The following is a 25461-nucleotide window of genomic DNA, read 5'->3' as shown; positions in this document are numbered from 1 at the left end:
GATGGATTTAAGCCGTCTTTTAGATTTTGGAAGTAATATACTGCTCAAAAAAATAAAGGGAACACTTAAACAACACAATGTAACTCCAAGTCAATCACACTCGGTGAAATCAAACTGTCCACTTAGGAAGCAACACTGATTGACAATAAATTTCACATGCTGTTGTGCAAATGGAATAGACAACAGGTGGAAATTATAGGCAATTAGCAAGACACCCCCAATAAAGGAGTGGTTCTGTAGGTGGTAACAACAGACCACTTCTCAGTTCCTATGCTTCCTGGCTGATATTTTGGTCACTTTTGAATGCTGGCGGTGCTTTCACTCTAGTGGTAGCAGGAGACGGAGTCTACAACCCACACAAGTGGCTCAGGTAGTGCAGCTCATCCAGGATGGCACATCAATGCGAGCTGTGGCAAGAAGGTTTGCTGTGTCTGTCAGCGTAGTGTCCAGAGCATGGAGACGCTACCAGGAGACAGGCCAGTACATCAGGAGATGTGGAGGAGGCCGTAGGAGGGCAACAACCCAGCAGCAGGACCGCTACCTCCGCCTTTGTGCAAGGAGGAGCAGGAGGAGCACTGCCAGAGCCCTGCAAAATGACCTCCAGCAGGCCACAAATGTGCATGTGTCTGCTCAAACGGTCAGAAACAGACTCCATGAGGGTGGTATGAGGGCCCGACGTCCACAGGTGGGGGTTGTGCTTACAGCCCAACACCGTGCAGGACGTTTGGCATTTGCCAGAGAACACCAAGATTGGTAAATTCGCCACTGGCGCCCTGTGCTCTTCACAGATGAAAGCAGGTTCACACTGAGCACATGTGACAGTCTGGAGACGCCGTGGAGAATGTTCTGCTGCCTGCAACATCCTCCAGCATGACCGGTTTGGCGGTGGGTCAGTCATGGTGTGGGGTGGCATTTCTTTGGGGGGCCTCACAGCCCTCCATGTGCTCGCCAGAGGTAGCCTGACTGCCATTAGGTACCGAGATGAGATCCTCAGACCCCTTGTGAGACCATATGCTGGTGCGGTTGGCCCTGGGTTCCTCCTAATGCAAGACAATGCTAGACCTCATGTGGCTGGAGTGTGTCAGCAGTTCCTGCAAGAGGAAGGCATTGATGCTATGGACTGGCCCGCCCGTTCCCCAGACCTGAATCCAATTGAGCACATCTGGGACATCATGTCTCGCTCCATCCACCAACGCCACATTGCACCACAGACTGTCCAGGAGTTGGCGGATGCTTTAGTCCAGGTCTGGGAGGAGATCCCTCGGGAGACCATCCGCCACCTCATCAGGAGCATGCCCAGGCGTTGTAGGGAGGTCATACAGGCACGTGGAGGCCACACACACTACTGAGCCTCATTTTGACTTGTTTTAAGGACATTACATCAAAGTTGGATCAGCCTGTAGTATGGTTTTCCACTTTAATTTTGAGTGTGACTCCAAATCCAGACCTCCATGGGTTGATAAATTGGATTTCCATTGATTCTTTTTGTGTGATTTTGTTGTCAGCACATTCAACTATGTAAAGAAAAAAGTATTTAATAAGATTATTTCATTCATTCAGATCTAGGATGTGTTATTTTAGTGTTCCCTTTATTTTTTTGAGCAGTGTATATTATAGTGCAGGACTTCAACCCTGTTCCTGGAGACCTCCCGTCCTGAAGGTTTTGGCTCCAACCCGAATCTAGCACACCTGATTGTAATAATTAGCTGGTTGATAAGCTGAATCAGGTTAGTTACAACTGGGTTTGGAGTGAAAACCTTCAGGAGGGTATCTCCAGGATCAGGGTTGGAGAGCCCAGTATTACTGTTTGTGAAACACAAGTTAATTAACTTAAGGATCCACCCCTTTTTTTTTACATTTTCGCCTAAAATGACATACCCAAGTCGAACTGCCTGTAGCAAGGATATGCATATTCTTGGTACCATTTGACGGGAAACACTTTGAAGTTGGTGGAAATGTTAATGGAATGTAGGAGAATATAACACGCCGTCTATGAAGTCTTTATGAAAGAATTTCCTCCACGTTTCTATAGTCTGATTTTGCCTAGGCTAATTTGAAGCAAGGTAAGACATGCTTCATAATATGAAATAAAACATTCCGTTTTCAAACAATTAGGCCTAAGTATGTTTTCAAAATGCATAGCTCACATTGTAAAGTGGTGGGTGATGTGCTGATAGCCTGCCTATCGTTGCCTTCACTTGAATGGGAGGCGTGCTTCAATTACCAACTAAAAATAGTAGCTCTTTTTAATCGTGGCCATCAAAACAGTTTTTAACACTTGATTGCATTTAGAATTGTTGCGCAATGACGGGGCTTATAAAAGCGCATGTTTCACCCAGCAGCAACCAGCTGAGGAGCTGCTGCAGAAATCCCACTCAAAATAGGCTCTGTAGGCCTATGCTGTGTGCGTGTGATAGTTGTGTTGGATAAATGATACATGACGACTAACAAAAATACACATGACAATTTAATTCCATAAAATTATGCAAATTACCCAATAGACCGATAAGCATGATGGTCAAACATATTTGTGATTTGTGTCTCGTCTGTCTGTTTGTCTGTGTGAATGAACAGTGTGAAAGCCTTCTCCGTGTAGTCTGTCATTTCCTGCTCTTGAATGTGTGTGTGTGTGTGCTGCACTGTGGTGATATTCCTACTTGGCACTAACACTATCTGCATTGATGGAGGTAGTGTGCTGAGTCGTACATTGTCCAAGTGAAAGTTGGGTCAACATGGCATCCCTCTTAGCAGAAATGTAGAAGTAGGAGATGTGGGGGAAAAGGGAGGATACCTAGTCAGTTGTACAATTGAATGCATTCAACTCAAATGTGTCTTCGGCATTTAACCCAACCCCTCTGAATCAGAGAGGTGCGGGGCTGCCTTAACCTGTTGAGGACAGACGTTCCGCCAGCGGAACCCCTAGCCAACAGCCAATGGCATCGCACTGCGCGAAATACAAAACCAACTAAAATACCACAATTCAATTTTCTCAAACAATCAACTATTTTAAACCATTTTAAAGATAAGACTCTCGTTAATCTAACCACATTGTCTGATTTCAAAAAGGCTTTACAGCGAAAGCAAAACATTAGATTATGTTAGGAGAGTACATAGACAAATAATCACACAGCCATTTTCCAAGCAAGCATATATGTCACATAAACCCAAACCACAGCTAAATGCAGCACTAACCTTTGATGATCTTCATCAGATGACACTCCTAGGACATTATGTTATACAATACATGCATGTTTTGTTCAATCAAGTTCATATTTATATCAAAAACCAGCTTTTTACATTAGCATGTGATGTTCAGAACTAGCATACCCACCGAAAACCTCCGGTGAATTTACTACCGTAATTTCTGGACTATTAAGCGCACCTGAATATAAACCGCACCCACTGAATTAAAAAAATATATATTATTTTGAACATAAATAAGCCGCACATGTCTATAAGCCGCAGGTGTCTACCGGTACATTGAAACAAATGAACTTTACACAGGCTTTAACGAAACACGGCTTGTAACAAAAATAAATAGGCTTTAACAAAACACGGCTTGTAACAAAAATAAATAGGCTTTAACGAAACACGGCTTGCAACAAAAATAAATAGGCTTTAACGAAACACGGCTTGCAACAAAAATAAATAGGCTTTAACGAAACACGGCTTGTAACAAAAATAAATAGGCTTTAACGAAACATGGCTTGTAACAAAAAATAAAAAATTAGCAGTAAACAGTAGCCTACCAAGAAAGTCATTGGTCACTATCTTCCTCCTCCTGTGCACTGAAAACATCTCCTTCGGTGTCAGAGTTGAATAGCCTCAGAATTGCTTCATCCGATATTGGATCGTTTTCATTGTTGCTCTTGTCACTTTCATCCGGAGGCAAATCCCCCGCTGAGCCCTCTTCAACACGCAGCAGTCCAGCCTTTCGAAACCCGTTGATGAAAGTGGATTTTTTGACAATGCTCCACGCTGTCAGGACCCACAAATTTGAAAGCGGGAAAAATCCATATATTAGCCGCGTCATTGTTTAAGCCGCGAAGTTCAAAGCGTGGGAAAAAAGTTACAGCTTATAGTCCGGAATTTACCGTAAATTACTCACGATAAACGTTGACAAAATACATAACAATTATTTTAAGAATTATAGATACAGAACTCCTTTATGCAATCGCTATGTCCTTTTCGGCGAAAGCACATTTTGCAATATTCTGAGTACATAGCTCGGCCATCACGGCTAGCTAATTTGACACCCACCAAGTTTGGGACAACCTAAACTCAGAATTACTATTAGAAAAATTGGATTACCTTTGCTGTTCTTCGTCAGAATGCACTCCCAGGACCCTTACTTCAACAACAAATGTTGTTTTGGTTCCAAATAATCCATAGTTATATCCAAATACCTCCGTTTTGTTCTCACGGTCCCCAGGCTGACCACTCACAAACAGAGCTGCTGTACTTTGCCCAAAGACAGCAGACACCCCATTCCACTTTCTGGCGGCTTTAGAGAGCCAATGGAAGCCTTAGAAAGTGTCACGTTACAGCACAGATGCTGTAATGTTGATAGAGATGCAACAGAACGACAACAAATTGTCATACAGGGCACTTCCTGTATGGAATCTTCTCAGGTTTTAGCCTGCCATATGAGTTCTGTTGTACTCACAGACACCATTCAAACAGTTTTAGAAACTTTAGAGTGTTTTCTATCCAAATCTACTAATTATATGCATATTCTAGTTTCTGGGCAGGAGTAACCAGATTAAATCGGGTACAGTTTTTATCCGGCCGTGAAAATACTGCCCCCTATCCCAAAGAAGTTAATCAACATCCACGTCATCGGTTACTGGCCCAACGCTCCTACCCGCCAGGCTACCTACCTGCCCCTAAGGGCTAAGGTCATGTGTTTGTGTGTGCGGCTGATGTGTCCGTTTCTCACGGTTTCAGGAAGTGAAGAGGCGTTCATGAAACGATCCTGCTGGATTGTGTAGAAGCTACTATTCTCTCGCTCTCTCGCTCTCGGAGGGAGGTGCATTAGTGTGTGTGTTTCTGCAGGTCTAGTTGCTAAGTGTGTGAGACTGCATCAAGGCTGCTGGAATAATTACTGCTGTTTAACCTTTCCTCTGACACAAAAACAATTGACCAAGTGAGTGTACTCCTTTTTCAGCATAGCATTCATCCACTGTCTAATTTTGACAGGTTCAGAACCAGCAGGCGTTTGGTATAGAGAGTCTGTCTGTTAGTGTTGGCTCAGCAGCATTAACACACCACAGACTCATCCAGCTGATCTTTTCATTGCCCGCCTGCCTTTCAGCACTGCAGCTACACTCACCACAGAAGCAGCTGACAGTAGTCCATGTCTTGCAGTAGAGTGAATTCTGCTGTGATAGTTAGAACAACTCTGTCATGTCTCCCAAGCAAGTTGGAAAAGGATCCAGACTAATATGGAAGAGTTATTTTTTTTTTTTTTTTTATTTAATCTTTATTTAACTAGGCAAGTCAGTTAAGAACAAATTCTTATTTATAATGACGGCCTACCCCGGCCAAACCCTAACCCGGACGACGCTGGGCCAATTGTGCGCCGCCCTATGGGACAATCATGGCCATTTGTGATACAGCCTTGAATCGAACCAGGTTACATATTTAGCAAATGTGTAACCTAGTTTCCCTGGGTCTTGTGTAAGGGATGGGTCATGTTAATGGCATGTGACTGTCTGTGAGGGAACTAACTATAGGCTATAGGAACCAAGGGTTTAGGTGGCTAGGGAGAGTCAATCGGTTTATGGATGTGAGTGGGATCATGATTCAGTATCTATGTCATTGTAAGTGTGAGTGAGAGTCATTTTATTATCTTGGCTTTGACACCCATGGATGATAATAATATGAACAGATTTCACTCCTAGCTAAATGTGTGTTTGGTAGCAGGGGTTGGGGGTGGTGGTATGGCTACGGCATGCACCACGGCACGCGACACCCACCACGGCACGCGACACCCACCACGGCACGCTAGGCAGGTCTGGTTATCCTTTAACAAGGAGTTAACACAGACTTTAACCCTGACACAGACACACACACACACACACACACACACTCCAGCGCACTTCAGTTTAAACCCACTTAAACAGGAGTAGGCCTCCCAATAATCCCAAGGGAAAGGGCTGCTGTGCAATTTACTGTAGAGGAAGGAAAGTGAGGAGAGGGGGAAGGGCAGAGGAGGAGAGTTATATGTGAATCTGGCTCAATTCCAGTTTATGGATCCTGACTGTACCAATCGTCTTGAATCATCTAATTCATGCAAGTCACTGGCTGAGATTCAAACCCAGTCCCACTGCTGTTTAGTAATGTATGACTGTTATAATGTGTGTATCATATCTTAGTAATAAGATCGTGTAATAACGTGTGTGTCAGGCTTAGTAAAATGACCCTAACAGTGTGATCATCTGATGTGCCGTATCTAGTCTCACTTACTGATTTCCCCTACGGTCACTGAACTATCTCACCCCTTCTTTCCCCTCCTCCTCTCTCTGTCCTCCCTCCAGGGGACAAGGATGGCAGTAAGGTGACGACGGTGGTGGCCACCCCAGGCCAAGGGCCCGACAGGCCCCAAGAGGTCAGCTATACAGACACCAAGGTGATTGGGAACGGCTCCTTCGGAGTGGTCTACCAGGCCAAGCTGTGTGACTCTGGAGAACTGCTGGCGATCAAGAAGGTTCTGCAGGACAAGCGGTTTAAGGTGAGCGAAACTGCAGTCACAGACACACACACACACGGTTTCTCTGATCTCTCATGAAACTGTAACATCCTTCAATCATCTTTCAATCTTTTTCTTCCACCTTTTCTTTGTAACGGATTACTTTCATTCAGAGCGTGTGTGAGTGTGTTCATCTGTGAAGCATGACTCCATCTGTTCACACTACTGTTGTCTTGCCTTTTGTGAATGGATCACAGGCACCACGTTAGAAGAGCAGAGCGAGACAAACACACTCACTAAGTGTCAGTCAGTTCACCACCACTCTCACTGACTACTACAGAAACAAACTCCTAAATCCAAATCTGTTCATATCTGCTCAGTTGTAGCAGTGAATGCAATGATGGCTGCTCTGCGTAGCATTGTGTGTGTATGTGTGTGTGTCAAGTTCAGGATCGTCGCCATAGTAACCAAATTTCTCCTAGGCCTCAGGATACCATCAATATCCCTATGTAGGTCTGTGAATAGGATTGACTGATGTGTTGTTGTTGTCCCTTAGAGGAGGGAACATGTCCCAGCGCCTTGTTGTGTTGACAGCCAGGCCTGTTGGTGATGTCACCATTAGAATGGTGGCACTGGCCAGTGTCCTGCTGCTAGCTGAGAGCCTGAGGACAAAGACACAGACAGACAGTCCTAGAGAGAGGGAGAGTCTTCTTTTTTCTGTTTACATTAGCATTAGTTACTAGCTTGGGATTTTCATTAAAGTCACTAGCTTTGGAGTGTCATTGTCAGGAAACTAGCTTTGGAGTGTCATTGTCAGGTCACTAGCTTTGGCTTTGGAGATGTAGATGTACTGAACAGTTGGACAGAAGTGATATGTTGGTTTGAGGTATTGTCTTATTCAGAGTTCAACATAGGCTAAGATTAGCAGCCTAGCTAGCAGTCTCTGCCAGACAGGCTCGCCAGACAGGCAGACTTAGCTTCTAACACATTTTTCTCACTCTTTAGGTGTTCTGTTTTCCCTTTATAGCAGCCAAACCCCATCTTTTTCTCTCTCTCCCTATGTAGGGGCTGTTAGGAAGAGTGAACTCGATGACTGTTGAGCGCTAAGTCTCCTCACATGACTGCTCCACACACACACACACACACACACACACACACACACACACACACACACACACAGTGCATTCCGAAGGTATTCAGACCCCTTAACTTTTTCCACATTTTGTTATGTTACTCCTTATTCTAAAATTGATTAAATAAAAATGTTCTTAATCAATCTACACACAATACCCCATAATGACAAAGCAAAAACAGTTTAAAAAAAAGTTTGCTAACTTATTAAAAATACAAAAACAGGAATAACTTAATTACATAAGTATTCAGACCCTTTGCTATGAGACTCGAAATTCAGCTCAGGCGCATCCTGTTTCCATTGATCACCCTTGAGATGTTTCTACAACTTGATATGAGTCCACCTGTGGAAAATTCAATTGATTGGACATGATTTGGAAAGGCACACACTTGTCTATATTATGTCCCACAATTGACAGTGCATGTCAGAGTATAAACCAAGACATGAGGTCAAAGGAATTGTCCTTAGAGCTCCGAGACAGGATTGTGTCGAGGCACAGATCTGGGGAAGGATACCAAAAATGTCTCCTCAGGGAGGTGACCAAGAACCCACTCTGACAGAGCTCTGGAGTTCCTCTGTGGAGATGGGAGAACCTTCCAGAAGGACAACCATCTCTGCAGCACTCAGGCCTTTATGGTAGAGTGGCCACTCCTCAATAAAATGCACATGACAGCCCGCTTGAAATTTGCCAAAGGGCTCCTAAAGGACTATCAGACCATGAGAAACAAGATTCTTTGGTCTGATGAAACCAAGATTGAACTCTTTGGCCTTAATGCCAAGCGTCACGTCTGGAGGAAACCAGGCACCGCTCATCACCTGGCCAATACCATCCCTACGGTGAAGCATGGTGGTGGCAGCATCATGCTTTGGGGATGTTTTTCAGCAGCAGGGACTGGGAGACTAGTAAGGATCAAGGGAAAGATAAACGGAGCAAAGTACAAAGAGATCCTTGATGAAAACCTGCTCCAGAGCGCTCAGGACCACAGACTGGGGCGAAGGTTCACCTTCCAACAGGACAACGACCCAAAGCACACTGCCAAGACAACGTAGGAGTGACTTTCGGACCATAATTTTCACTTGTCTGACCGCTTGCATGATGACAAATTTCTCACACAACTGGCCTATCTGGGTGATGTTTTTTCTCGCCTGAATGATCTGAATCTAGGATTACAGGGACTCTCCGCAACTATATTCAATGTGCGGGACAAAATTGAGGCTATGATTAAGAAGTTGGAGCTCTGTCTGCATTAACAAGGCCAACACACAGGTCTTTCCATCATTGTATAATTTGTTTTGCGTGCAAATGAACTCAAGAATATGGACAATGCCAAATGTGATATAGCGAAGCACCTGAGTGAGCTGGGTGCGCAATTACGCAGGTACTTTCCCGAAACGGACGACACAAACAACTGGATTCGTTATCCCTTTCATGCTCTGTTTCCAGTCCACTTACCAATATCTGAACAAGAGAGCCTCATCGAAATTGCAACAAGCAGTTCTGTGAAAATTGAATTTAATCAGAAGCCACTGCCAGATTTCTGGATTGGGCTGCGCTCAGAGTATCCTGCCTTGACAAATCGCACTGTTAAGACACTGATTCCTTTTTCAGCCATGTACCTATGTGAGAGTGGATTCTCAGTCCTCACTAGCATGAAAACTAAATACAGGCACAGACTGTGTGTGGGAAATGATTTAAGACTGAGACTCTCTCCAATACAACCCAACATTGCAGAGTTATGTGCATCCTTTCAAGCACACCCTTCTCATTAACCTGTGGTGAGTTATTCACCATTTTTGATGAACAAATAAGGTTTTATATGTAAGATGGCTAAATAAAAAGGAAAATGATTTATTATCATATTATTATTTGTGCCCTGGTCCTGTAAGAGCTCTTTGTTACTTCCCACAAGCTGGGTTTTGACAAAAACTTACACTCATTCTTATGTTTAATAAATTTATTGCATAGTGTGTGTGTGTGTGTGTGTGTGTGTGTGTGTGTGTGTGTGTGTGTGTGTGTGTGGCAGGTTTACAATGATGGCAAAAAAACATTTGAGAGTGTGCTGACCCTGGTGCTAGAGGGGGTATCCAGCTGGAGGTTGAATGTTTGAAGGGGTACGGGACTATAAAATGTTTGGGAACCACTGATCTACACCGATTGAAGTGGATTTAACAAGTGACATCAATAAGGGGTCATAGCTTTCAACGGTATTCACCTGGTCAGTCTATGTCATGGAAAGAGCTTAATTCTTCATTTTTTGTTCACTTAGTGTATTCTGTCAATAAAAAAACAAGTGCCATTTAAGATACATTTTTTGAAACCCTAATATCAACTGGTTATATTAGACCGTGGAACACAATCTTCAAAAAGGCAGTAACCTCAGCAGTGATGCTTGTTTGTAGAAGCCTTAGGCTGTACAATGGCATAGCCTTGTTATGTTAATTTTCCAAGCCCTTATAAAACTTAAAAAAGTGCGCCTCTAAAAAAAAAATGGAACAGTTTTTCTCAAAAAGTGATCATTTGAAACAGGGCTCTGTTTGGCAAGTTGAAAGAGAATATCTTCAGGGTTACAAAACAAAATATGTTTTCTTTTTGACATACAGTCGTGCAATTTAGTTTATTCTGCCTGTTCTTTGGAATTTTAAACATAGATGAACAATTCCACAATGAAAGCTGTATGTTGATGAATTATGGCCACGACATCTGTCTAGTGAGTTGGCTTAATGATTCTGATGAAAATACGCTCTTTGTCTTTATCAAACTAATGTTGTAGCATATTTTCAGTGTGGAACCTGTCTACTGTATGTTTAGAGGGGTTATAGCCTAGGCCAGGAGTCACCAACATTTTCCCAAATTATGTTTTCTCCGTTTTATATTGCCTGGGTTTAGATTATATATTGGTTACAATGGTTCATAGAGGTTCTTTGGTCTGGAAGAAAACTTTTTGTGTAATTCCCCTTTAATTGTGCTACTGGCCCTTTAATTGCGCATTTAGCGAGTGAGGAATATGCCATCTAATGTGCTGGTCTTCTGTACTGCTGCTACTCATTTCATGGCAAAGTTAGCAAATTAAAGATACAAATATACTTACTCAAGATATACTTCTGCCAGGTTAGCCAACTTTGCAGTTAACATTTAATAGAGAAGGTTTTGGGGGAAAGTATTTCTGTCAACCCACAAGATGGTTATCACATCAACTGGCTACACATGAAGCGATAGACAAACGTGCGCACCACACAGACAGAGAGGGGCAATGTTACTAGAAATTAATTGACAGATATTGTTAGGTTTGGTTAAGCCAATAGTTGGTAACTAGGGGTGGGATAATGTCAATGTTGCTAACATTAGATCATAGCCGAGAGCTTGCGGTGTCTGATACTGTCAGATTTGTTTATGACAGTTTGCGGTGGAACACGTGAAAATTGCATGTACTTTCAGAGTTGTTTGGTGAGCTACGAGCTACTGGTAGACCGCGATCGACCTGTTGGAGACCCCTGGCTCTAGCAGTTGGCGAAGTAGCTTAAAGGGATACTTTACATCCCTAAGTATCCATTTAAGCGGAAAATAGACAGGATGCAATTATTCCAAAACTGCAGCTCGTTGTTGGAACACATTTTACCTACTTCAATCAACCAGTCCATTTTGAATGTGTGATAAAACTGTTTTTATTTGTAGCTTGTGTATCACATCAGTTAGATACTTTTTTTTTAATAGGCATTTATTTCTGTAGGCCCATGGGAGCTTGCGTGCACACTCAGCAGCACGAGTGTATAGAGGGAGTGGTCGTATAGAGGGGAACGGGAGTTTAGGTGGAAGAGCTGTGTGATGCTAGGCTTGGTTTCTTTTTTTGTTGTGCTCTGCCAATGCACATGTACAAATGGAACACTCGAGTCAAAACAAGTTAATGTTGTCTTCAAGACATTTCAGTTTCCCGTTCGGGCAGGCACAAAGCACATTCCACCAAATAGTTTTACAGTATTTGAAGATGTTTTTATCTCTGGATTAAGATAGAGTTTTGACGTCCGTTCGAGTACTTGATTACTCATGCCCATCCCAAGTGCGTGTGTTTGTAGGATGTTCTGATGTGTGTGTACTCTGCTTTACCATCCTGTTAGTGTCTGTCTGTATGACAACTTCCATGTTGGTTGTGTGTCATGATGTCACTGTGGTTTACCAGTCTCTGTCTCTATCCTCACCATGTCTCTGTCCCAGTGCAGTATATGACAGGTCAGCAGTAATGATTGCAGTGCCATCTTCTGCTCTGCTCTGCTCCGTATGGCACTACGTCCTCTCCTCTCCCTGGCGATGGGAAAGAGGGCGTTGCCTGTTTGCAATGCATGCTTGTCTGCTGGCCTGTCTGTCTCTGTCTGTGAGAAACAGGAAACCACATTGGAGGATGGGGATGATGTCACTGGCTAGTTGAGGGGGTGTCTCAATGGTAGATGAGATTACAGTAGTAGGCTAACATTGCTCATACGTGTCCCTCCATACAGTACCCTATGCATGTAGTTTGTGTTTGTCAGAGTATAAGATGGTTTTGTCTCTGTCAGTGTACTGCCCTCTCAGTGGTCTTGTTCTTTCTTAGTTACAGGATTACATCCAAGTCGTTCCCAACCTCCACTCCCAGTCACACTCAAATGGCTGCGTATCCCAGGGACATTTCTGTAGTTCTGTTGAACACTCCTGGCTTTCCCGCTTTCTCTCTCTCTCTGCATTCCAGTGTGGATCAGAGCTGTGAGCTCTGGCTACTCATCCTCTGTGGGTGGCTACTCCTTCTTTTGGCCTGTTTGACCTGGAGTTCTCCAGATTGAGGGCCAACATTTATTGTATATTGATGGGAGTCAAATCTCTGCTGTGTTTCTGTAGTCTAACCTGGCTCTCCATCTGCTCATGCTGTACACTGTTGAAACAGTAAGTAGTATTGACTGACATCTGTCTCTCTCTCCCCGTCAGAACCGCGAGCTGCAGATCATGAGGAAGCTGGACCACTGCAACATCGTTCGCCTGCGCTACTTCTTCTACTCCAGCGGAGACAAGGTCCATCTGTCTGTCTGTGTCCCTCTGTCTGTCTGTGTCCCTCTGTGTCTGTCTGTGTCCCTCTGTGTCTGTCTGTGTCCCTCTGTCTGTCTGTGTCTGTCTGTCTCTGTCTGTGTCCCTGTGTCCGTCTGTGTCCGTCTGTGTCCGTCTGTGTCCGTCTGTGTCCCTCTGTGTCCGTCTGTGTCTGTCTTTGTCCCTCTGTGTCTGTCTGTGTCCGTCTGCGTCTGTCTGTGTCCCTCTGTCTGTTTATCTGTATGGCTGTTTGTCTGAATGTCCTGTTCCTTCTGAATATTCCTTCTCTCAGTATTCATAACCCATGAATGGTTGAGTTCGGAGAAGCTGTCATTCGGATGGTGATAGGGAGAGCACTGACAAATATAGACCACACTCGTGTGTCCAATCTGTCAGAGTGCACGTATGCAAGCACTCACAGAATCAGGTCCATGACAATGCAGAAATGAATCCTCCCACCTAGGAAACCTAGTCTGGACTGGGGTTGGGGTGCCCATGCGTGAGGATTAGAGAGAGAGGCTGGGGGAGAGGGGAGAGTGCACAGAGCAAGGGGGTTGCCTGACTAAAGGCCACCTGCTAATTTTAGGAAACACCAGCTGCTAGGGGCCTTCTTGTGAGCCTCACTCTTCTCGTCTCTCTTCTCCATCTCCTCTCATTTCCTCCTACCCCCTTATTTCTCTCTGTTCTAATTGTGGATAGCTGGCATAGGGTGATTCGGCTGGGGATTACAGTTTTTAGCAGTTGTGTTAGCAGTAGCAAAAGTGTTAGCAGTAGCGCTAGCAGTAGAAATAGTGTTAGCAGTAGCAATAGTGTTAGTAACAGCAGTAGCGTTAGCTGTTAGCAGTAGTACTAGTAGCAGCAGTAGCAAAAGTATTAGTAGCAGCAGTAGTATTAGTAGTAGCAGTAACGTTAGCTGTTAGCAGTAGTATTAGTAGCAGCAGTATTTTTTTTTATTTAACATTTATTTATCTAGGCAAGTCAGTTAAGAACAAATTCTTATTTACAATGAAACAGTAGAAACAGTAGAGTTAGCTGTTAGCAGTAGTTTTAGTAGTAGCAGTAGCACTAGCTTTAGCAATAGTATTAGTAGCATCAGTAGTATTAATGGCAGCAGCAGTAGTGCTAGCTGTAGCACTAGTATTAGCTGAACAAGTGTTATGAGCAGTAGTATTAATAGTATTAGAAGTATTACTAGCAGCAGTAGTATTAGTAGCAGCAGTAGCACTAGATGTAGTGTTAGTAGTAGTAGTGTTAGAAGCAGCAGTAGCATTTGCTGTTAGCAGTAGCACTGTTAGCAGTAGTGTTAGGATTATGTGGAGTTATGCAAGGTCGGAATCTGGACTGATTGAACACTTCTCTGGTTCACTCTTAACTCACGTGCACAACACACCTGAAACACAGTTCAAGGGCTCTATTTTTGGCAGGCGTTAGTTTCAAACGCACGTTAGTTTTCAATTTAGTCATGTAAAAACTGCCGCACTGGCTTTTTCCAGCCATAACGCCAGGTTCCTCAGTTTACCTGTTTAATATCAGCTAGCTTGTGCTCAGATGGGAGGGGTGGATATATTTGAAGTGTGTCCTTAAAAACATGAGCCAAAGTGCTCATTTCAGGCAGTGCTGGTAGGGATATTTAAACCAACCAAAGCAGATTTTAGCGATAACGCAGTTGGTTATGGCATGAATTATGACAGCGGTAATCCTTGACGCACCCTTCCCATATGCACATGGAACAAGATGTGGTTTCGGTACCTGTATACTTCATGAAACACTTAATGTTTTTTTCCCCCATTTTGCTTTATTTGATTAAAAACCAAGCATAGCCTTGTCTGCTTGGGGATATGATCCAGCAACCTTTCGGTTACTGACCCAACGCTCTAACCACTAGCGTGTTTGGCTTGTGAGACTGCTTGGAAATAATTCTTAATCACCAAAGCTGTATTAAAAGATAAAGTTTGAGAGGAGCAAAAACAGTGAGCTGACGTTCCCCTTTTTATTTATTGTAGGCAGGCCTGCATTATTTTAGCCATGCTTGTACGTACATAAATCCTCCGTTATGTAGGTTACATCTGTCCATGCCCATCATGAAATGAGAGATGGGAACCTTGGTGAACCTCGCATTTAGAAGTTATTTTCCAGTAATAAATGTTTATTTTCCGTTTCATATTTTTAAAACCCCAGCCCCTGGTAGGCTACTCTTACACTAGGCCTTCTATAACGAAGGTTGATTCAACAGCAATGCCTCATGTTTTTTTTTTTATTCCGGTGATTTTATGATATCATTACATTTGACATGTATTTATTGTTGTTGGAAATAAAAACGGTGCTTGTTTTTCATTTAATTTGATTAAAACCAAACTTTCCCTGGTTTTATGGTGAGAACGGCCGTGGCGCGCATGCAATGACAGTATGGATGCGATCTGTAGATGGTTCCAATATGCCGATAAAACATTATATTTTGGAGCAGTATAAGGGTGACTGGATATTCTCCCTTTCTCTTTATATTGGTTCTTTGTCCTGCTACTGTGTGAAGTTTGGATGTGTGTAAAACCCTCCATAGTCTGCATTGTTTTAATATGATGTGCCCACAGGGAGAAATGATGGTGCCTGTAAGTGTATTTAGACATAAAGCCTGATTAGAATTGAATTAACATTATTCACTTTCTTTTTAGGCCTTATCAATAATTAATTGAATCTTGCTTATTGACAACGTTTGGGATGTCCATGCACAGCCATAATGCAATTTACAGTAGTCCTAGCCCTACATCAGTGCTAATGCTATGTATATATTTCCACATTGAATCCATGAAATTACTTAGAACAATGTGGACTGCAAACAGGTTCATGTTAACATGTTTAGCAAAGATGGGATAGGTCTACATTTAGTTATTTTGTGTCTGTAAGCTGTTTAACAAACTATAATGGACTAACATTGGAGTTGATTCCAAGGCAGTACATAAAAGACTAAATACACTACTTGAATCAACCACATATTTAGCCATGGAGCACATTCTGATTGGCCAGTGAGGGGCCAAGCCTTGACACACCCACAACTTGTTTGTTCATCTACACTACCGGTCAAAAGTTTTAAAACAACTACTCAAGGGTTTTTATTGATTTTACTATTTTCTACATTGTAGAATAATAATGAAGACATCAAAACTATGAAATAACACATGGAATCATGTAGTAACCAAAAAAGTGTTAGACACATCAAAATATATTTTATATTCGTCACGTCTGCTCCTCCCCTCCGGCGTACAATTATGCACACCTGGCACTCATCATTACGCGCACCTGTTAGTCATTATGATTCACTCCGGGACTCCATTACGTAATCATTTCCTCCCCTTTATATGTCACTCTCCCAGGTTCACTCACCAGTTGGTATTGTTCTTGTGTAACGGGGTACTGCCTTATGTTAGTGTCTTGGTTTTGTTGTTTTATTAAAACGTTTCCCCTGCTTCGACTCACCGCCCCATCATTACAATATTTGAGATTCTTCAATGCAGCCACCTTTGCCTTGTTGACAGCTTTGCACAACCTTGGCATTCTCTCAACTAGCTTCACCTGGAATGCTTTTCCAACAGTCTTGAAGGAGTTCCCACATATGCTGAGCACTTGTTGGCTGCTTTTCCCTCGCTCTGCGATCCGATTCATCCCAAACCATCTCAATTTGGTTGAGGTCGGGGGATTGTGGAGGCCAGGTCATCTAATGCAGCAGTCCAACACTCTTGGTCAAATAGCCCTTACACAGCCTGGAGGTGTGTTGGGTCATTGTCCTGTTGAAAACAAATTATAGTCCCACTAAGCCCAAACCAGATGTCAGTGCTAATATCTTTATATGTCTTTGACAGGATGCCAGGCTCATGCTTTTTAAGTGCTCTAGTCTTCCTAGTTGAATATGTACAGACTTGTAGTGTGAATTATTCTGAAATGAGTGCTTGTGCTCCCTCTCTCTCTCTGGGCTCTCTCTGTGCTATCTCTTTCACTCTTTCTGTCTGTAAATCCTACTGTTATCGATAAATTATGTTGAGGTGTGAGCACCATCACCTTAACCTGTAAAAAACATTTATTGTCAGACTGGATGCCATGTCTTGGGGTGTTTGTGTGTGTACGTGCGACGGTATGTGTGTCTACGGTATGCGTGAGAAAGAGAAAAGGGTCAGTCCAGACAGATCTATTCTAGTAGACAGAATTGTGTCAGATTGGCAGTCTCTTCAGACTCCATGATAACACTAGCTCACATGAACAGCCAGCTAGCTTCTCACGCTACAACCTGTCTCCTCTGGTTAGTTTGCTGACTGGCTCTGCTAACAGAGGGAGGGAGAGGAGTCTAATAGGTGAGAGAGAGAGGAGGAGTGGAAGCTTCGCTCCGTCCTTCTTCAGGCACCTTCAAGGGCAGTATGGATGAAGTCTGAGCTCAGAGATGAGGAACGGCTGGCATGTGACCTCACGGCAGACTGTTGACCTCCACCAATCAGATCAGAGGAAGAGGGATTGAGTGGTAGGCTTGCTATAGGGGCAGCGCCCAGCCCCCTGGTGCCCTCGGAAGGAAATGACATCACTGTCTGCGGCAGTGAGCGAGAGAGTCACTGATAGTCAAACAATAGTTACATTGTGCGTGTGTGTTGCCTAACCCCCCCCCCCCCCTTGTTTCTGTGTAACAGAAGGATGAGGTGTATCTGAACCTGGTACTGGACTATGTTCCTGAGACGGTCTACAGAGTGGCCAGACACTACAGCCGAGCCAAACAGACCCTACCCATGGTCTATGTCAAGGTACCTGTGTGTGTGCGCGCGTGCACACTGTTTCCATCAAGTGTGTCCTTGTCCTCTGCTCTCCATTTCTAATGTGTGCATGTTCTCCTGTGTGTGTGTTGTAGTTATATATGTACCAGCTGTTCAGGAGTCTGGCCTACATCCACTCGTTTGGGATCTGCCATCGGGACATCAAACCCCAGAACCTGCTGCTGGACCCCGAGACGGCCGTGCTCAAACTCTGTGACTTTGGCAGGTCAGTTTAAACTATGTGAAAGAATCTGCAGTTCTCATTAGCTTTGATTGGCTTTGATGATGATGATTATGACAGTGATGTTATTGATAATGAAAATGATGATAATGATATGACTGATGACGAGGACGTTGAACATGGGGATGATATTGATGACTACGATGATGAAGAGTGTGTGACTGACAGTATGTTGTGCTGATGTTGTGTGTCCAGCGCTAAGCAGCTGGTACGCGGAGAGCCCAACGTGTCCTACATCTGCTCTCGCTACTACAGAGCCCCCGAGCTTATCTTTGGTGCCACCGACTACACCTCTAGCATAGGTAGGCTAACAGCCAACTGCTAAATCCCAATTTAAATTAATATACACCCTAGCATGGATAGGCTAGGGTGTAAAATTACACCTCTAGAGCAAGTATGCAAATCACAACATCTTCCTGTTGATGCTCCGCCCCCTCTACAGATGTGTGGTCAGCTGGTTGTGTGCTAGCAGAGCTGTTGCTAGGGCAACCAATCTTCCCCGGCGACAGTGGAGTGGATCAGCTGGTGGAAATCATCAAGGTACTGATACCTGCCTGTCAGTTCTGGTGTTTGCCACCCAATTCTCTCTCTTTCATCGAATGAAAGTTGTCTCTCTCGCTCTCTCTCTCCCTGTTGTTCGCAATTGACCCTCTCTTCACGGCTCACGCTCTCTGTCATCTTCTCTCCCTCCCTTGTCTCTTCCTCCCCCTGTCTCCCGCTCACCCTCTTCTCCTCTGCTGTCTCTGTGCTATAGGTTCTGGGGACCCCAACACGGGAGCAGATCCGAGAGATGAACCCCAACTACACTGAGTTCAAGTTCCCCCAGATTAAGGCACACGCATGGACTAAGGTGAGTCAACAGGTACAGGAACTATTTTACTACTCTACAATCCACCCCCTCCCCTAGCATCATTTCTCTGTGCTCGTCTCGTCAGCCTGCCAGGCATTCATCTCTGCCATCCCATTTAATCTCTATCCCCCAATTATGAAAATCAATTCACCTAGGAACTTCATGATGGGCCCCACCTAGATCTGTAAGGATTGGATAGGTGTAAGCAATATGGTAACAACTCCATCTATCCAGTAGGCTAGCTGGGGTTTCTACCTAATTGCTTACAACCATCAGGTTCTTTCTAATCTGCAAGGGCACATGAAGAAGTCATCAGGGCCCGGTTTCCCAAAAGCATCTTAAGGCTAAATTCATCGTTAGAACCTTCGTAGGAGCATCGTTAAATCTCCGAGCTGTTTACCAAAACCATCGTTATTAACGTTGCACTTGAAAACGCTTGTAATCTAACGCCTGCCTCAGACCACTGGTAATCTAACGCCTGCCTCAGACCACTGGTAATCTAACGCCTGCCTCAGACCACTGGTAATCTAACGCCTGCCTCAGACCACTGGTAATCTAACGCCTGCCTCAGACCACTGGTAATCTAACGCCTGCCTCAGACCACTGGTAATCTAACGCCTGCCTCAGACCACTCGAAGAACAGCTAAGTGCGTTGTTAGATGTTTTTTTTGCCCTCCCGCATCACTTTATACACAGATCTCTGCTAAACATAGAATCACATGGTTTATCGTCTCTCTGTGACCACCAATAACTGCAGAACAAAGTTGATTACAAATACAAAGTTACCAATGTCTTTGCAATTGATACAAACAAGCAACGTATAAAAAGATGCTTCAAATTAATGACTGCATTCAAATATAAACAGTAGGCTATAGGCCTATTTCAATCATATTGAAATAATGTACATTTCATGCTCAATTGATTGCTTTTTGTAGGTTACTGTCTGCAATTTATCTTAATATATTTCATGATGTGTAGCCTAAGGTGTGCAATGATGTGCCGATTTGGTGCATTTTTATTGGGTAAGCATTAGAATAAGCTGTCTTCGATTTGCAGCTGTAGGTTTTAATATCTCTCTATGAACTGATTCGTTGTCAGTATTGTGAAATATTTATAGTGTTAAGGAATGATTTAAATGTAAAAAGCTGATCCGAGCGCAGCGCCCCCTTTCTTTGCTTAGCGACCGTTCTCTATGTGTGGTGTTTTGGGAAACACATGTTACATCTTCATCTGTTGTAGGAAAGATGCATCGTTAAAACACTTGTAAGCCTAAGTTCCATCACAATTGGGAAAACGGGCCCTGGTCAGGTCAGTGACAACTACAACGAAGGGAGTTAGGAAAGAGGACATTGTACAGCATTTGAACAGGGCCCAGCCTTGCCCACTGCTCCAGCATTGGATAACCCCTTTAGCCAATCAGCAGGCAGTGTTGTAGAGCAGGTCCTTGTGGTGGTGCTCCAGACTCCACCTTGTGGTTGTTCTGTAGTACTGCAGCCCCCCTAGCCACCCAGTCTCAAATCAAATTGTATTAGTCACATGTGCTGAATACAACAGGTGTAGACCTTACAGTGAAATGCTTACTTACAATTCCTTAAGCAACAATGCAGTTTTAAGAAAATACCTAAAAAAAAGTAAGAGATAAAAATAACAAATAATTAAAGAGCAGCAGTAAAATAACAATAGCGGGGCTATATACATGGGGTACAGAGTCAATGTGTGGGGGGCACTGGTGTCGAGGTAATTGAGGTAATATGTACATGTAGGTAGAGTTATTAAAGTGACTATGCATAGATACTAACAGAGTAGCAGCAGGGTAGAAGAGAGGGGCAACGCAAATTGTCTGGGTAGCCATTTGATTAGACGTTCAGGAGTCTTATGGCTTGGGGGTAGAAGCTGTCTCTGTGCTGATCTAGAGTCTCCTACCCTGCCGCTGTAGGGCTGGGCCCTTTACACTTGAACTGGAAAAATATAAAGGACAATTTATGGACAAACTATTTTAATATAATTTATCCAAGCGTACTAACCCCAATAGTTAAGTTTATACTATATTTATGTATACCACCCTCACCTTTGATGACCTCAGGCAGTTAAGATAATATCTGTAACATAGGAAGTAATAATGACATTCTCCATTTCATATCGTTAATAGTCTTTACACCCCTCTCACACCTGCTATCATGACAACATACATCTTTGTGTGCATGATACTAGCTTTAAATTGATTGGTTAACTGATTCCAGTCTTGTCTTTGTGATTGGCTCCTTGACTCTTGTCCTTGCGTGTGATTGGTTGCTAGGTGTTCCGGCCCCGTACGCCGCCGGAGGCCATCGCCCTGTGCTCTCGGCTGCTGGAGTACACGCCCACCTCGCGCTTCACCCCCCTGGAAGCGTGTGCACACTCTTTCTTCGACGAGCTGAGGGACCCCAACGTCAATCTGCCCAACGGGCGAGAAAAACCCTCCCTCTTTAACTTCACCACCCAGGGTAATGCACTCTGTCTGTCTGTTTACCTCTCTTTCGCCCCACTTTCATTGGTAGTACAGAGAGACTTGTTTTAGTGTTTGAGTTGACGTGAAGACAGTTACTTCTCCTTTATTTATAATGATGTGGTCTCTACTAATGCTACCTGTTGTCACCTGTGCTTGTGGTGTGTTTTGATGTGTTTACCTGTGGTGGGTGTAATCTGCTGTGATCTGGTGTATCCTGTCTCTCTCACAGAGCTGTCCAGTAATCCCTCGCTGGCCAACATCCTAATCCCCGCCCACGCCTGCACTCAGGCCTCCACCCCAACCACCGCCACCACAGGTCAGACCCACACGTCTTCATTCCTCCATCCCTCTCCATCTTCCCTTTCATTTCTCTCTCGTCTCTCAGGAAAATCTCTTATTAAAACACCTGTTTTATCATTGATAAACGTATGAATGGATGTGTAAATTAGTGAACAATCTTTGTCTCTCCTGTCGTCTTCCCTAGATGGTAACAGCACAGATCGCAGCCCTAACACCATTACTGCCTCGGCCTCCGCCTCCAACTCCACCTCCTGAACCCCCCGCCCCAGCCAGGGGTGATGCCAGTGGAGGGATGATGACATGGCAGGGTTTAAAGCAGATGACAACTACAACAACAACCCCAAGTCACCCATCTAGGTGTTTGATTTCTGCAACCTACTCCACTGTGGACATCTTTATTGTCTGTTAGAAGGAAGGAGTGGTGGGGGGCAGGGGGAAGCTGATGAAATATAAGAGTATTCATATATAAATGTACCCTATATACACAATACTAGCCTGCTAATGTTTCCAAGAGGACAATCCTACGTATCAAAGTAGTTAGCTGACCCCACACCCTCCTCCTCTTCCCTGTCCACAATGAAGCCCCCCACACACACACACACACATTCACATGAGGGATCAGTCCCTTCCTCATGCCCTCTCCATACCCCACCCCTTCATGTTCTCATCACTTCCCCTCTGACCCCTTACCTCTGACCCCCTGCTTGGGATGTCTACCCTGGCTCCTCCTCCTGTAGTGCATGGCCTGAGTAAGGTTAGGAGTGACCTTTCACCTTTTACCGCTGCATCGACCTCCACACTTCTGCTAATTAGGCTTAAGGCACACACACACACACACACACACACACACACACACACCCCATGCATGAAGGTCCTGATATATGTGGACACGGATGTCAGAGGTTTGCTCTGGGTTATTTTTAAACGGTTAGCGAACAGTTCTGTTCTGTTTTTATTTTTGTTTTATATTCTCTGGGCTCGGGTTGGGCGGGATCATTTAGATTGATATGTGTGACATGTCTCTGGTTCTGTGTGCTTGTGTTTATATATATATATATATACACACACAGTTTATATTATGTTGCATTATGTACAAAAATATATATATATAGATATATGAAACTTCAATGGTTCAGAATCCATAACGGTTAGTTGTTGGCTCACAGAGCAGGGGCAATATTTGCTGCTGCCTAAAGACATGAAGAGGCAAGGTGGTGTGATCTCTATTGCTGGAAAAGCCTTTTTTCAGCAGTCACTTTACTATTTCCCTGTGTGTCATCATTTGTATGTTAAGGCTGTAGACCGGACTACATATTGTTCTATTCCTTAACTTTCTCTCTCCATTGATCATGTCACTGTGTAGTCGTGCTGTCAGTTTCTAGGGGATGTCTCCCCCACACATGCTCTGTCTTTAGATGAAGACATTTTAAAGTCATGCATACTTTTTCTTCAACTCGTGTGCCAAATTCCAAATCAACAGCTAGCTTCTACCCTCTAGGCACTTGATTTGGAATTTCAAACATGGTTTCTGGCTGGATTGCGAGAAGTGTTCTTATCTAGGCCTCTGTCACTCCTGGCTCTCTCTTATTGTGACCACTGACTCAGTGTTTGTCTAATGTTAATCTGTTGGTCCAACGTTAATTTAACGTTAGTCGAGTGTTCTTCTGTATCTCTCTCCACCTGGACCACACAACCACCTCACTGGTACAGGCTGAGTCGAGCGTCACCCAGACATATTCACAAAGGTTTAAAATGACAACACAACTACACAATGTGTATATGTACAGTTAATATGCTCCTCACCAAATCCTGACTTGTTTATGTTGTATTTTATGTTGTGATCGTGGTATGTGTGTATATATGCAGACCCATGTACTGTTTATGAGCAAAAACAAAGATATGGAGGAGAAAAGAAATGAAACGAAAATAAGAAAAAATCAGGGCAATATGTTGGAGATTGTAGATGATGATGATGATGATGCTATATCCAGCCATATAGTTCAACCTTTACCTGTACAGTACAGTAGATAACAAGTGTATTATTGTAACAATAACTAGTCATGTATAGTGTATCTATAGTTTGGAGTGCCTTTGCTTTCATACACCTTCGCCTTGCCCCCTCACCTCCTACCCCCTTCCACAACACAACCTTGCATCCCTCTTCGGTGCCGTTGAATGACTTGCTGCCCCCCTCTGAGCTCAGTTTCAGTCTAGCATTGTACCAATGTTAGATCAACTTTAGCATTTTTCTCTTTCTCTGTATGTACACATTCTCCTTGGTGTCAACATCTTCCTCTTCTGTTTTCCCCATGTTAAGGTTATGACAAATCTGTAAAAACATACATATATTGTTCGAGATTATCGACCTGATTTGAAGCAAAGTTTGCTTGAGTTCAATGTTTTTTTCTGATTTCACTAGGATGCACAAATATTTTACACACGCACACTGTATCCAGGGTTTAAGTAGGGGTAGGGGGATTGCCTTTTAGGTCAACAGTGTCATATACACATACATTAGAGTACAGTATGTATTCAGTTAAAATGTTGCTTCTGGTATCAAAGCCATTAAGCCAATTGATGATATTGATTTTGTGACAAGCCATTCTCAGAGGAAATGCAGTACATTCTCTTTTCTTTACCTGCTTCCCTCCCTCCGTCTGAGGGATATTCAGTATCACCCAAGGGGCTTGTCATGCCTCACACCCGTCCCGTCCCGCTTGCTGTAATATTTGCTTTCATTGACGTGTTGCTATCTATCCCATCGCCAGGTCTGTGACCACTCCCCCAACTCCAGTTCAACCAGAGTGAACCATGTCAAATCACACCAAAACCGTTTCAAACAGTTACCAAAAAAAGAACAAGGATAGTGGACTATAAAATATACAGACTATGGCTTCGCACACACTCTCGTGGCTGAAGAATATGCTATCTGGGTTTAAAGAAAAAATAATAAAAGATGATAAAAAAAAACTGTATAACAATACTACTACTACTACTACTAGTACTACTTGAATGCCTCTGTTTGTGACTGACATTTTTATTTCATTTTGAAATGTTTGTTTTTATTCTGTGAAGGTATGCTAAATGTCCACCCCTGTAAATACGTTCCCTTGCGTGCCCTGAGGAATAGTTCCCTGGTACTGTCATTTGCATTAAATAAAGAGTAGGATAGCCTGGAAATGAACTAGTCTTTGCCTCTCTGTGTGTGTGTGTGTGTGTGTGTGTGTGTGTGTGTGTGTGTGTGTGTGTGTGTGTGTGTGTGTCTGTCTCATTGCAAATGGTGGCTACTCCGGTTAACTCTTACTCCAGGTAGCCTCAGCTGGTTGATCCAGTGGCAATGCCCTGTTGTGATGTCTGGTGTAGAACCAAGTATGTTTAGTAGAACAGCAGGCTGTAATGACCAACAGCCCAGTACATGACTGACCACAAGAGGGCACTGCCCATCCACTCAATCCAGCCACACATTCTACACTTCTGTGATAGTCAAACTTGCTCTTTATTTGACGGTTAGATACAATAGAGCACTTCAGGTTGATATGACAATTTAAATATAGAATTCATTTTTGGTCACATTTGTTTTACATATAACAGCTTTCCAACAAAAGAACGTAAGGCTAAGGCCACACAGACATTAAAACGCAAATGCATTTTTGTCGGTCAAAAGTTCTACTCATCTCAACTGTTTTCCGGACATCTTGTGTGTTTTTTGACAGATACTCATCTGGGTTGTCCATCATCCACTAACGGATGACTTTCATTGAAAAATTGTCACAATCAGTCAATTTCAGACAGAGTAAAATCTCTGTGTGGCTATACCCTAATTGAAGGACAGCCTGAGGAATTGTAGACCAGAGGTAATTGGTAGGCAGTGCTGGTCACAAGGCTGAGTTCCAAGGTGGCGAGTGCTGGCCATGAGTGTGACTGC

General features: G+C 43.6%; 1 protein-coding gene across 2 annotated transcripts in view; it reads left to right on the top strand.

Annotated features, from left to right (window-relative positions):
- LOC106582120 (glycogen synthase kinase-3 beta) overlaps positions 1-24720 on the top strand; it is a 38889-nt gene extending 14169 nt beyond the window's left edge. The window contains exons 2-11 of one of the 2 annotated variants that reach the window (XM_014164873.2): positions 6540-6733; positions 12775-12858; positions 17538-17648; positions 17753-17883; positions 18094-18200; positions 18341-18438; positions 18653-18760; positions 21045-21231; positions 21466-21552; positions 21721-24720. In XM_014164873.2, coding sequence (XP_014020348.1) covers positions 6540-6733; positions 12775-12858; positions 17538-17648; positions 17753-17883; positions 18094-18200; positions 18341-18438; positions 18653-18760; positions 21045-21231; positions 21466-21552; positions 21721-21791 — 1178 coding nt within the window. In that variant the 3' untranslated portion in view covers positions 21792-24720. The remainder of the gene's footprint in view (positions 1-6539; positions 6734-12774; positions 12859-17537; positions 17649-17752; positions 17884-18093; positions 18201-18340; positions 18439-18652; positions 18761-21044; positions 21232-21465; positions 21553-21720) is intronic. The other variant, XM_014164874.2, reaches the window with a different exon arrangement.
- The last annotated feature ends 741 nt before the right edge of the window (positions 24721-25461 follow it).

Source organism: Salmo salar, chromosome ssa21, assembly GCF_905237065.1.
Source record: "Salmo salar chromosome ssa21, Ssal_v3.1, whole genome shotgun sequence".
NCBI lineage: Eukaryota > Metazoa > Chordata > Actinopteri > Salmoniformes > Salmonidae > Salmo > Salmo salar.
The sequence above is the reverse complement of the archived record's forward strand: the minus strand, read 5'-3'. Positions and strand labels throughout refer to the sequence as shown.